Raw genomic sequence first — 13,563 nt, 5'->3', positions numbered from 1 at the left:
TCTTTCTCTAGTTGTGGTGAGCAGGGGCTACTCTTCATTGTGGTGTAGTTCAGTACTTGCAGTGTGTGGGCTCAGTAGTTGCGGTGTGCGGGCTCAGTAGTTGTGGCTCACGGGATCTAGAGGGCAGGCTCAGTAGTTGTGGCACACAGGCTTAGTTGCTCCGCGGCACGTGGGATCTTCCCGGACCAGGGATCGAACCCGTGTCTCCTGCATTGGCAGGTGGATTCTTAACCACTGCGCCACCAGGGAAGCCCCAAGGACATTCTTAAGTTAAACTGGTTTTTGTCTTTTTGTTTTGTTTTGAAACTATGAGTTTGCTGAAAGTGCCCCTTTTTCTATCTTAGGTCAACAAACTCATGTTCTGAAACCAATTTCCTTTCCCTCTCCCTAAGACTTTACTCCTTCAAGTATCCCTTCTTTACCTTGTATTAGCAATTGCTCTCTTCATTTGATCACTCTCATCAGCATATAAACCTGCCCTGATATTTCCCATCTTAAAAAATAAAACACACCAAAAAGGTTCCACATCCCCACAAAACAAATAAAAAACAAAACAAAAAAAACCCAAAAGACCTCCCTTAAACCTACAGTCTTTTCCAGTTATGAACCCACATGTCTATCTCACTGCACAAAAAACACCTCAGGAGGGCTGTCTATAATCAATGGCACTTCCTCACTTCCTATTCACTCTTCAACACACCTGCTGCTCTACTGAAACTGCTCGTTAATGACTTCCATGTTCCCAAGTCCACTGGATACTTCATCTGACAGAGTTCACATATTTAGTTGATTACTCTTTCCTTCCAGAAATTTACTTCTCTTAGTTTCCAAATTATTACTTTCTCCTGGTTTTCTCTCTACCCAACTGGCCATTCCTCACAGTCTTTGCTGGTTCATCCTCCTCTATCCAACATCTAAATGTGATTTCCCAGGGCTAAATCCCACGGCATGTTTCTGTCTGCATCTGTCTCTCTCTGCTCTGGCTAGCTCTGCACTCTCTTCCTGGTTGATCGCACCTGGTTCCATGGATTTAAACATCATCTTTATATTGATGACTACCAAATTTGTACCTCTAGTAACTGACCTCCCACCCTGAGTTCCAGAACCATATTCTGTTGCTTACTTGATGACTCTGCTTTAGATTTCTAAAAGGCAACTCAAGCTTAACATTTCCAAAGCAGAACTTCTGGTTCTCCCAACCCCTGTCTCTTGGACCCTTCTCCATCTCAATAAACAGCATTTTCATACATCCAGTTGCTCATACACAAAACCTAGGAGTCATTCTTGATTACTCCTTTTCCTCCATCTCCCACATTCAATCCATTAGTTCATCTCCCATAATATACTGCAACATATAACATTATATTAGTTTCAGGTATACAACATAATGATTCGATGTATGTATATATTGTGAAATAATCACCACGATAAGTCAACATCCATCACCACACATAGTTACAAACTTTTTTTTTCTCGTGGTGAAAACTGTTAAGATATACACTCTCAGCAACTTCTGAATATACAATACGATATTAACTGTAGTCAACATGCTGTACATTATATCTCCAGGACTTATTTTATAACTGTAAGTTGGTAGCTTTTGACAACCTTCATCCATTTCTACCACCCTCTACCCCGACCTGTGATAACCACCAATATGTTCTTTTTATCTATGAGTTTGGGTTTTTTTTTTTTAACTTAGATTCCACATGAGTGAGATCATATGGTATTTAATTCACTTAGCATAATGCCCTCAAGGTCCATCCACATGTTGTTGCAAATGCCAGGATTTCCTTCTTTTCATGGCTGAATAATATTCTACTGTGTACGTGTGTGTGTGTGTGTGTGTGTGTGTGTGTGTGTGTGTACACACACGTACACACACCACATTTTCTTTATCTATTCATCCATTGATGGACACTTAGGTTATTTCCATGTCTTGGCTATTTTAAATAATGCTGCAATAAACATGGGGGGTACAGGTATCTTTTCAAGTTAGTGTTTTCGTTTCCTTTGGACAAATACCCCAAAGTGGAAATGCTGGATCAAATGCTGCCCTTTTCACTTTGCAGGGTGATGATGAGGGTCACATGGATATATATGTATGTATATCATAAACTATAAAGCTTTCCACAAACATAAGGTACAAGTATTATAATTTTTGATTTACTACTTTTTATGCTCTAGGAACTAAAAGCAAACTACTGTGCTATACACAAATACTAATATAATGTCCTTATAAAGTTACTGACAATTACGGCAGGAGCTGGTTTCTTAAATCAACATTAATTACACTGTACCTGAAATTTACCAGGCCCATTCCTAGTGTTGCAGGCTGCCCAACAGGGAAGACTATTTCCAGCCAAAGGGGCTGACACTTGAAAAATATTAGTAAGTGGTGCTAAGAACAAGGCATTTTGCTTTATTCCCTTTCAGTACCCAACCCAGCACACACACCCCTTTAGACAATAGTGACAAGAAGAGGGCAAGCAGACCTTACCAACCCTCTCAGCTCTTCAAACAACACTTGAGGAATTCTACTTGAAGGCCTGTCTTTCTAAGCTTGTGCTTTCAAAACTTGAGCTGGACTGATCCCAAATACTGAAGTAACAAATACTACTAAATTCTGTCATTTCCTCTACCAGAAAAGTGATTTTACTACTATTTCTGGCTGTGATGAAAGGTCCTATTGACTATTCAAATCCTCAACCAAGTTATGGACGCAGTATTAAATGACTTCACTCCTTTTTCTCTGGCACTTTAACACATGCCAATGCTTTCATCCACCTCCACTAATGTGGCTTATAAATTACTGAGGTGGGACCATTTTAATAGTATGATTTGTTCACATCTCTAGAGTCTAAATGGGACTGACTGAGAAGACAAACTCCCCTTTGACAACATGTATTGGTATATATGTATATAAAAATAAACCTTCACAAGTTGGAAATATCTTATTAATATAATACCTGGTTAGGAGCCATAATAATTAATGGTTCTTTGATTTGTTATAAGTTGAAATGTAAGAAAGTGATGGTAGTAATAAGGCTAAAGACAAAATGGAGTTAAAGTGAAAAAAGTTGAAGGTCACAAATTTGCTAAAAGTTTCTTTCTAAATGCTCAGAAGAGGCTTTCTGAATGAACCCTGAAACCTAAGAAAGTCCGTTTATAAGAAGTTTATTGTCATCTCCTTCATTGTCATCTCCATCACTGCCATCACAGTGATGAAAAAACACTCAGAGAGCAAGATACTTGCTCCCTATAGAGTTTGCGTGGTTAACCCATTAAACACACACACAAATGTAATCTCTCAATTTCAAAGAGTATAAAGTTGCAGAGGATACAAAATTACTAGAAGTAATCCATTTTTTAAACAGATGAATAAAACTAGTTCCGCATACTCATGGCCTTGGTTCAGTTAAGAATAAAATCAGAAGCTACCTGGGAATTGCTCTAAAATGAGGACCAAACAGGGCTAGAGCTGAGTCTGATGTGAAGGGCTGGCTGTCCCAAATTTTCCACTGCACATAGTCAGCCTCCCTGTTGGTCTTGTTCTCAAAGCAAGCTGGGCTATTCTTAGCACCCCTTTATACCATACTTTGCCATTCCTATTGGGCCCTGAGAAGAAAGAATTAAGTGTGTGTGCATGTGCATGTGTGTGTTTGAAGCTGGGATTTATGAGGAAATCCAGGGATTTCAGCCCTAGCCTTAATTAGGAGTAGATTTCACCTGGAAACTTCCAACAGACTTCTTTCTGATCTTAGGCCTTATGTGCTTAAAGCAAGAAACAGGAAATAGGGCAAAGAGAGAAGAATCTCTGAACTCTGATCAGAACTTAGTTCTACTAAATGAGGCCAACCTTCCTGACATCCTGACTCCCACACTCTGGACCCCAGTTTCCAGGTACTCTTTTCCACCTTGGCTGACTTCACTAGAGGTACTCTCTAATTTACTTAGACCTCTTCTCCCTTAATGTATCCTTAGTCTGGCGCCTTCTTGACCCTTTCTGTCTAAGTACTACCTTCTCTATGGTATGACATCTGTGATCAGTAATGTGAGCTAGGTACCCTTGAAATTAAGGTCCTGTTTCCCAGACTGAGATACTCTTCTGCCAAAAATGGAGGGATGGAAATCATCAGTTGTGGGAAGAATGGCACATGGAAAGATGAGTCATGGGCCAGAGGCTGTGAGCAAGGCTGCTTGCCTGCAATGAACATAAGCTGGATGGCAGTAACAATAAAAGCAGTATGAGTGTGAGGTTATAAGCAAATGATTAATCGAGGACTGCAAACTAGAAATTTGATCCAGTATCAGAAAAGTATAAGAGTCTTAATAAAAACCAATTTTTTAAAAAACATTAAACTGAGATTAGATGAGGGGAAGAAAGGCAAAGATGACACCACATGGAGGAATTATTCTAGATCCATCAGAAATGAATATGGGAATTGTTCACTGAGTCTTCAGAATCATACAGATAAAAGGCAACGCAGGCTCATAAAAACAAAAGCATCACAAACCTTACTGCTTCTATAAAAAGGAAAGGTCTGAGGATACAGCTGATAATGTCACTAAAGAACAGCCAAACAGTGGGATCTCATCCATGTGATATTCCAATTGGAAGGATGTCCAAATAAAAACAAGGCGCTGAAGCTGATCTTCCTTTACAACTAGAAAATTTACAGCATGTCTACCTCCTGAAGTAGAGCCAAGTGAGCTAAGGAAATGCTATATATTTCTTTCAGGAAAATGCAAACCCAAGCATCTGATAGCCTTTCTATGGCATGTGGAAAGGCATTAAGTGAGATACGAACTGGTGTGATGTTAGGAGAGCCACAAAAATCCAAGCTGGGCTGGAAGGACCATGTGCTTGGTCTTTTCTCTGGGGCCCTAGATAATAGATGAGGAGACTATTAGGGACTTGCCAAAGTCAGTAAACCTTTACTCCGTAAACTCCCAATCAAAATGAGCCCCCAGAAGTGGTCTAAGAGAAGAAAGCTGTGTGAGAAGAAAGCTATTATCAGTCCAGCTGTAGAGGCAAGAGGTTATAAAGCCCACACATTCAAGTACAGTCTACTAGCAGGTAACAATTCAGTAAATGGCTTCTGAGTTTAGCCGGAGGATTGCAATCTGTACACATTGCTTCTTTGTGGTATTTATAATGGCACAGAAAAGGACTGTGGCCAAAAAAGAACTTTGCATTATCACTGTAGCTAGTTACATAGGAGTCAACTGTAGTACTTACTCATAAAGAGGGTCAGAGATCCAAGGAAGCAGGCTGCATGTGGCAAGTAGGAGGGGAGTAAAGAGGAGTTACTTACCTGTGCTATGTTTTTGTTCAGAAGATAGACACCGTAATCAAACTGCAACTTCTCCCCTCCTTTTGGGTATAATGGAAACCTAAAAAAGGTAAAGTAGGGTCAGAAGTTTTAAAAAACTTGAGTAAAACAACCTCCAAGTTGTTGACAAAGGCAGAAGTTGCCTGCATACAGCATAAACATCTGAAGACTTGGACTAAGTCACTTATATAGTCATTGTAACCTATTATCTTAATATCTTCATAACATTAGTCAAATCAGAATGATGGCTGCTTTGTTTCGAAGAAAAAATTGAACAGGTCATACAATAAGGGACAAATATATAAGAAAGTGACCCACTATTCTCAAGGAGTTGAGGCCACTATGTCTCATATTTATATATCATAAACCTACCACCCTGAGATTAAGATCCTAGAATTTTTTTTCCTCTTATACTTTGGACCTGACATCTCAACTTCTACTTAAAGGGACAGAAGATTAAGAAAAATATCAGACATGAAAGCGATATCTAAGGTTTCTGTTGCTTCTGAGGTGGCTAGTCAAATCCACAGCACCAATAAGCAAAAATTCATCAAAAATTCATTCACATTCACAGGGGTCGCTATTTGGATGTTACTTCTCCAAGGCAATGTACTCATGCCATAGAGTTCTCATAAGACTTTCCATTTTAACCTGATTCACTGAAGCAACAAAGGCATGAGATCTGTAGATCTTTATAAAAGTGATGAGTTATTTTAGGGAGTAAGTTTCCTTCACTATTTCCCTTTTCCTACTCCTGCAAATGAAGAAGAAAAGGTTAGAGTATATCTATGTTCTAGTCATATTTTCCCGATTCTCAAGACCAAGCATGCATTTTGGCCTCTGCAACAGATTTCTCTACAAACAGATCAATCACAACTTAGACAGGGTCAAGAAGAAACTTTACTTTCCTTAGTTTTGCAATATCTGACTATTCTTAAGAATAACATAACCTTACAGAAATAAATGGTAGGTGACAATTACTGGATATTCTTAATTTCAATTGTGTTTTAATTGTCTGAGGAAAAGATACATTCCATAATGCTTGGAGGATACTGTTTTCTAGGGAAAATGAAAGAAAGGAAACAAAATTTAAAGCTTTATATTAAATTCTCGAGTTGCTGATTACGTAACGTCCAAAAGGTAAATTTGTCGTACTGTAAAATTACAGGCACTGGGGAGCGAGCAAAGTCATGATCTGTCTGTATTCTCTACAGTGGAACACCAAATGCTTCATACACCCATCAAGAAGATATAGCTTTGTATTTAATTGAAGCTATAAAAATTAAACTAGGACATACAGTTTGGCCCTAAATTGAGATGCATTAAAAATGACAGCAAAGCAAATTCGGGATAAGTAAAGTGTAACACACCAGGCTTTTACAGGGTATCTGGGAATCCTTCAAACTTGTATGGGGTAGCCTGCAAAGAAACTACCTAACTGAAAGGATATATCAACAAAGGGACAAGTATGAAGAAATTTACTAGAGTCCTAAAGCTCTATGCTGTATAGTTGTTATACTATAAACCATTACATGTAGACTATCTGCATAGCTCTCCAAACTCACAAATATCTCCATTTCCAAGTTATAAATGCAGAAACTGTTTCAAATGTTGGAAAAGTAAACTGAAATAAGCATACATTGAAAACCAAGCCTCTGAATCCTGATGAACGGATCTTATGACATTGACTTTATTACTTCATTGGGGCTTCTTTATAGAAAGAAAGAGCCCCAAGGTGTGTATGTACCATTAAAACAAATCTAAAGAGTGATTAGAGCCAAAGGTTCTAATAGGGAAACTTTAAGACAGATCAAATATTAGGACAGAGTTCACATCTTATGTTGCTTTCAAATTCTTAAGGGGTCACGTCAAGTTGAACAGTATAATAGCTTCCAACCATTACACAGTCATCTTACTCTGCGAAAGTACATGGATTTATAGATCTACTAAGCAATCTAGAAAAATGAAATCCATCTAAAAGGGTAAAACCTATTACCATCAGGACATAAGATACAAATCAAAGGCATCTTAATTCAATATACATAGAGAATCTCATTAGCAGACTGCAGAAGGTTTAGATAAGAATGTGGTCATTCAAGTACAGCCAGAAAAATGTCCTTAGCACCATAAACAGAATTAATTTAAGGGAGTATTAGATTCAATAACTAGAGGAATAAGTATACATTTCCTATTATTATACTTTTACAGAAAATGCAATTAAAATGAGCAATATTAAATTCTTTTCCAAATTAAATTTCCAAGTTGTTTGAAAAATTCACTGACCCTACGTGGTAAAAGTCAATGAATTAGAAAGCAATAAATAGATTATCTGTGAAGATGGTTTGGCGCTCTTTAGTACCTAGTAATTTCCGTGTGATTAAAGAATTATGACATGAGTACCAAAAAGCCAATGTAATCCCAGGCTGTATTAACAGAAAGAGAGCAGATAACCAGGGAACGTGCTAGTGCCAACTATCAATACTTAGTACTGTGTCAGATGATACTGACAGATCTACGTTTAGTTCTGGGAGTTAATATTTCTTTTTAGAAGCATACAGATAAATAACTGGAACCTTTCTTATAGGTTATGTTTCTTATAGGTTTTGTAATAATCTCATTTGACTATAAAAAGCATGCAGTGAAGCAGAGTGGTCCAGTGCTTTTGTTATTTAAAAGAAACTAACTTGCCTTGGTCACCTACTTAGTGGAAAAGATATGACACCTCAGCATTAGGTCTTCAGTTATACACTCAGTATTCTTTCTATTGTCACTGGGTCCTTTAGAGAAGAACACCCAGGATGAATAGGAGAATGGGAGCCATAGTTTTGAGAGAAATGGTTGACGGAACCACAGGTGTTTAGCCTGAAGGGCAGAAGTCTCATGGACAACAAATGAAGGACTTACAGAGAGAAAAAAAGCTGGTTTTATTCTCATGGCATCAAGCAGGAAAACCCAAAGTTGATGGCAAAAAAGTTACAGGAAAGTTGACGTCACCACAGAATTAGTCAAAATCCAAAAGATCTTGAGTAGAAGAAGCTAAGCAGAGGCCGGTCAACCAATAATAACCATGCGGTGAGCTGCGGCGGCTGTGGTGGAAGTGGCGGGGAGCCCAGTCCCTGCTGGCACCATGCTTCACTTGTGGCTGCCGAAAACGGCTCAGAATCACCCACTGTTGGTCGAGCTCAAAAACGGGGAGGCATACAATGGGCATCTAGTGAGCTGTGACAACTGGATGAACATCAACTTGCGTGAGGTGATCTGCAAGTCCAGGGACAGAGACAATTTCTGGCTGATGCCCGAGTGCTACATCCACAGCAGCACCATCAAGTACCTGCGCATCCCCAATGAGATCATCGACACGGTCAAGGAGGAGGTGGCGGCCAAGGGCCGTGGCCGTGGTGGCCTGCAGCAGAAGCGACAGAAGGGCCATGGCACGGGGGGTGCTGGGCGAGGAGGGATCCCAGGGACCAGCAGAGATCAGCCAGAAAGGAGGCCGGGCAGAGAGGCGGGCAAACAGTGAGCCGCCCCTCTGTTCCCCAGAGACTGAGCCGCAACCACCGAGCATCTGCTCCCACCCCCGAGGCCGCTTTTCTACACTCCAGTTTATGAGTCTGTTCAGAGCAAAATGAAGAGGCAGGTGTCCGGGTAGGACCCCCTGCCTGTCTTCTGTGATCCTCCTCTTTTTTTGTTAGCCAGGAGTTCTACAGTTGGAAATGTTATTCTGTGCTTCTGGTTTTGTGGAGTCGCAGCAGACTTGATTCCTGGGAGATTCTGTATGTAACACATCTCTAAAGGCCTCACTCTTGTTTTAAGGTCAGGCATTTTCCAAACAGGTCTGTTTTGCATTTTGTGTTAGATCCCTGAGTGGTGAACAGAAGGGAGGTTTTTATTTTAAGCTGTTTGGACTAAGACTGACAGCCTGGAGAATTTCCTGAAACACGGACCCCAAAATTGCTTTTTCAAAATGAATCCAGATGAACCTTTGCCTCAGAAGCTGTTCTGGGGGACAACACTGGGCCCTGTCCCATCACTTCCTCTCTCCCTCTTTGTGTGACAAAAAAAACCTCAACAAAACAAAACGAAAAACTACATCTATGAAAACAAAAACAAAACAAAAAACCCCCATGCATTCAGGGGTCTAGTAGGCTGAATGGTGGTCCCCCCGAAACATATGTCCATATCTGGAAAGCCAGAACCTGTGAATGCAACATTATTTGGGAAAAGGGTAAAAATCTAGAGATTAGAATGTCCTTGAATATCCAGTTGCACCCTAACTCCAGTTAAGTGTCCTTATAAGGACATAGAGGAGAGACACAGAGAAGAGGAGAAGGTCACCTGAAGATGGAAGCAGAGATTCGAGTTACACAGCCACAAGCCAAGGAATGCCTGGAGCCAGCAGAAGCCGGAAACGGCAAGGAAAGAATCTCCCCTATAGAGCTTTCGGTGCCCTGCTGACACCTTGATTTTGGACTTCTGGCCTCCAGACCATGAGAGAATAAATTTCTGCTACTTTAAGTCACCAAGTCTGTGGTAATTTGTTACAGCAGCCCTAGAGCCTAACATGGGGGGAATCAAACACTGGATGGCCCATTGGACTCGATGGGGTATAATATCTCATCCGTTTCCAAGATTCTGTAATTCTGAATATGCCAAAATAAATATATTGAATATAACTTCATATTTCCTTCAGGAACCAAGAAAATATTTCAAGAGTATAATGCCAAAGGGTCACGATGATAGGCATCAGCTAAGGCTACAAAAAGTAGACCTACTGAAGTGCTAGCAAATGAAATGTGAGAAAAAGAGATTCATGTGTATGGTCTGAAAGTAGGAAATGTTTTAAAATTAAATTTTTATATATATAAATATTGTATATAATACATATTCAAATTACTTCACATGTGTGTATGTATATATGAAGGATATGCCACAATCAATCTGGAATAAAACTGTAAAAGAAATTTATTTTGAACCTTTCTTATTTTCAAAAGATACAATTATTATAAGCCCTTCCCCCTCCTCCCCAAACCAGACATTTTTTAAAAGGACTCCAAATTGGTTAGTTTCTTGCTTTCACCTTCGGAGCCCCACATCCACGTCTGGTTCTTTGATCGCTCAGCTGGGGGTGAGGACATGGCTAGAGTTAATTCAAAATTTTTATTATGCATATTAAGATCACTTCTGCTCATTGTGCTTGTAGAAAATGTGACAACACATCCTCAGTATGTTCTGAGGTCACGAGTTTACTTCAAACTCAACTTACTTTCTCCTGTCTAGATTAGTCTTCTCCCACAACTTTTATCACTCAGGCTTAGAGTGGCATTCAATTTTTACCCTTTTTTGCATTTTATATATGCAGTGATTCACCAGGTCGACAAGCCATTTTTCCTGTGAATCATTCTCATCTCTCCATTCCCATCGCCACTCTAGAAAGTTCTTTGTTGTTGTGTGGACTGTAGGATGTTTAGCAGCATTCCTGTCCTCTACTCACTAGAAGGTAGTATCATTATTTTCCTTCTTAAGTAAGACTTTTTATCATGTCACTTAGCAGCCCTGCTTCCTAACCAGTTATTGTTTTAAATTTCAACTTCTCTGCCTAGCTTTTAAGGCCTTCGTGATCTGAACTGTCAGAGTTATCTGCAACCTTATTCTGTTCAAGTGGTTTTCTCATAGTCTCATGAACACACCAAGCTCATTTCCCTCTGCCTTTGCACACTTCCTGAAAATGCCCATGTCTCTCTTTCCTTCCACCTGGCAGAGTAATAGAGACTACTATGTTTTACTTTGTCATGACTAAAAAAAGAAAAACTCACATTTTTCTGCTGAGCTGTATAATAACACTAAAGCTTTATCTATAATTCATTCCAAGTTGATGAGGATGCAGTAAAACTGTAAGGCAGGCCAGAGGCACACAAGATAAGAAATGGCTGGAGCAGAGTGAGGGAAAAGGAAGAGGAGATAAAGTCAGCAAGGTAATGGGTCCAGATCACGCAAGGCCTAGTAGGTCAGAGTAAGGACTTTGGGTTTTACTCTGAACGAGAGGGGAAGCTCTGGAGGGTTCTGAAAAGATGAGAGACACAGATGCTTTGGCTTCTCTGAGAGAACAAACTGCAGGGGAGGAAGAAAGGAAACATGGAGAGGCTCCTGCAAAGACCCAGCCAAGAAAAGAGGGTGGTATAAACCAGGATGGTAGCTGTGAAAGTGGTGAGGAGTAACTGAATTCTTGTATTTTGAAGACAGAGCCAAATGATTTGTTGAAAGATCTTATATGAGGTGTGAGAGGCAGAGGAGTCAAGGATAACTTCAGAGTTTTGGGCCTAAGCAACTGATAAAATGAGGCTGTCATCTTAATTTGATAAACGTACAGGCGACATTAAAATAGACAGCTAGGGGGTGGGGTGAGGAACACAGTATGAGTGCTCAGTGCTAGAAGATTGGGCTGGAGACGTCAGCAGGGACCAGACTGCACAGGGTCCTGTAAACCACAAGACATCTAGACTATATCCTTAAGGACAATGGGAGGATAATTAGAGATTTCTTAAGCACGAGAGTGACAGAATTGGGGTTTATATTTCTTAAAGACTACTCTGGCCACAGTGCAGTAAATAAAGGGGAACAAGACCTGGTTAGGAGGCTGTTGCAATGGTTCAGACCAGAATGGTGATGGTTTTGATTAGGGTTCCAGTAGTGGAGAGGAACATATGTGAATAGATTTGAGCTATGATTTGTAGGTAGAGTGCAAGACTCTGTGATAGACAGTTGTGACAGTGGTGAAGACAGAAGGGTCAAAGATGACCCTTCGGTTTCCTGATTGAGTAACCAGGTAAATGGTGGTGTCTATGAACTGAGACGGGGAATGCTGAGGAGAAGCAGGTGTATATACTTTACATGTATATAATATAGATAATATATTTTACAAAAAATATCCTTATACATAAAGTTAAGAGAAATTTGGGGTAAAAATATCAAGAATTACAAAACCTTAAAGGGAAACTGAAACCCAGGTATGAATGAGATGGCCTAAAAAAATCATAAAGAGGAGGGTTGTTTCAGAGCCTTAAGAATATCAACAAGAGATGGGGAAATGAAAAGGGGCCTGGGAAGGACTGTTCAGAAAGATTTGAGGAAAACCAAGTGTCTCACCAGAAAAGCACAGAGAAAGTGTTAATTTAAGAAGGAAGATATCATCAGTAGTCAAATGCTGCTGACAGTTCAAGCAACGGAGACATGAAGACATGTCTATTGGATGTAATTACATGAATTCATTGGTAGGTAGCTTTGGTAATATGGTAAACACGTTTAAATGAAGCAATGGGAGATGAAGGAAGACTGGTGTGAGTTCAGAAGTGACAAGGTGAGGAAAGGGAGATGATGTGAAGTTTGCCACAGTGAGAAGAGAGCTCAGTAACATGGTGAAGCATAGTGGGATGCCCTGAGAAGGTGAGAGAGAACAGGGTCTCCATCCTACAGGTGGTGAGAGCACAGGAGGAGGATTTGCCTTGGATGGCAGGTGGGCCAAGTCTCCCATTATAACAGGAAGGATGAAAGAAACTGATCACTATGGAAACAGTTTATTCACTCAACAATTCTTCACTGAACTCACACTGTGTGCCAGGTATGGTGCTAGGTGGTGGGGATACAAGGGTGAGCAAACACAGACAATGGAGCTTAAAGTCCAGTGGAGCAGACAGACATTGCTCACACAATCGCACCAACAAATACATAATTTATAAATTAAGTACTCTGAAGGAAAGGAACACTATTCCAGAAAAGAGGTGGACAAAAAGACTGAGAGAGCCAGGGAAGACTTCTGAGAGAAAGTGACATTTTAGCTGAGACCTTAAAGATGAGTAGGGGGCTTCCCTGGTGGCGCAGTGGTTGAGAGTCCGCCTGCCGATGCAGGGGACACGGGTTCGTGCCCCAGTCCGGGAAGATCCCACATGCCGCGGAGCGGCTGGACCTGTGAGCCATAGCCGCTGGGCCTGAGCGTCCGGAGCCTGTGCTCCGCAACGGGAGAGGCCACAACAGTGAGAGGCCCACGTACCGCAAAAAAAAAAAAAAAGAAAAAAAAAAAAGATGAGTAGGGGACTTTCCTGGTTGTCCAGTGGTTAAGAATCCATGCTCCCAATGCAGGGGGCCCAGGTTCGATCCCTGGTCGGGGAACTAGATCCCGCGTGCCGCAACTAAAGAGCCCCCATGCCGCAACTAAGACCCAGTGCAGACAAAT

General features: G+C 40.6%; 2 protein-coding genes across 2 annotated transcripts in view; one reads left to right on the top strand and one right to left on the bottom strand.

The window, feature by feature from the left end:
- The window catches only part of UVRAG (UV radiation resistance associated), a 366,512-nt gene that overhangs the window by 79,275 nt on the left and 273,674 nt on the right, over positions 1–13,563 (bottom strand). Inside the window, 1 exon segment of the mRNA XM_060160058.1 lies at positions 5,319–5,397. Coding sequence (XP_060016041.1) covers positions 5,319–5,397 — 79 coding nt within the window.
- LOC132525309 (U6 snRNA-associated Sm-like protein LSm4) lies at positions 8,444–8,856 on the top strand. The gene has a single exon (XM_060157846.1). It carries the CDS (start codon positions 8,464–8,466, stop codon positions 8,854–8,856), a length of 393 nt encoding a protein of 130 aa, XP_060013829.1. The 5' UTR covers positions 8,444–8,463.

The sequence above is a fragment of the Lagenorhynchus albirostris genome, chromosome 9 (genome assembly GCF_949774975.1).
Source record: "Lagenorhynchus albirostris chromosome 9, mLagAlb1.1, whole genome shotgun sequence".
In the NCBI taxonomy this organism is placed as follows: domain Eukaryota; kingdom Metazoa; phylum Chordata; class Mammalia; order Artiodactyla; family Delphinidae; genus Lagenorhynchus; species Lagenorhynchus albirostris.
Note: the sequence above shows the minus strand (reverse complement) of the source record. Positions and strands in the feature narration are given on the sequence as shown.

Bases quoted from the DNA above. Each gene is read 5' to 3' on its own strand.
- LOC132525309 (XM_060157846.1), top strand. From the start codon at position 8,464: ATGCTTCACTTGTGGCTGCCGAAAACGGCTCAGAATCACCCACTGTTG.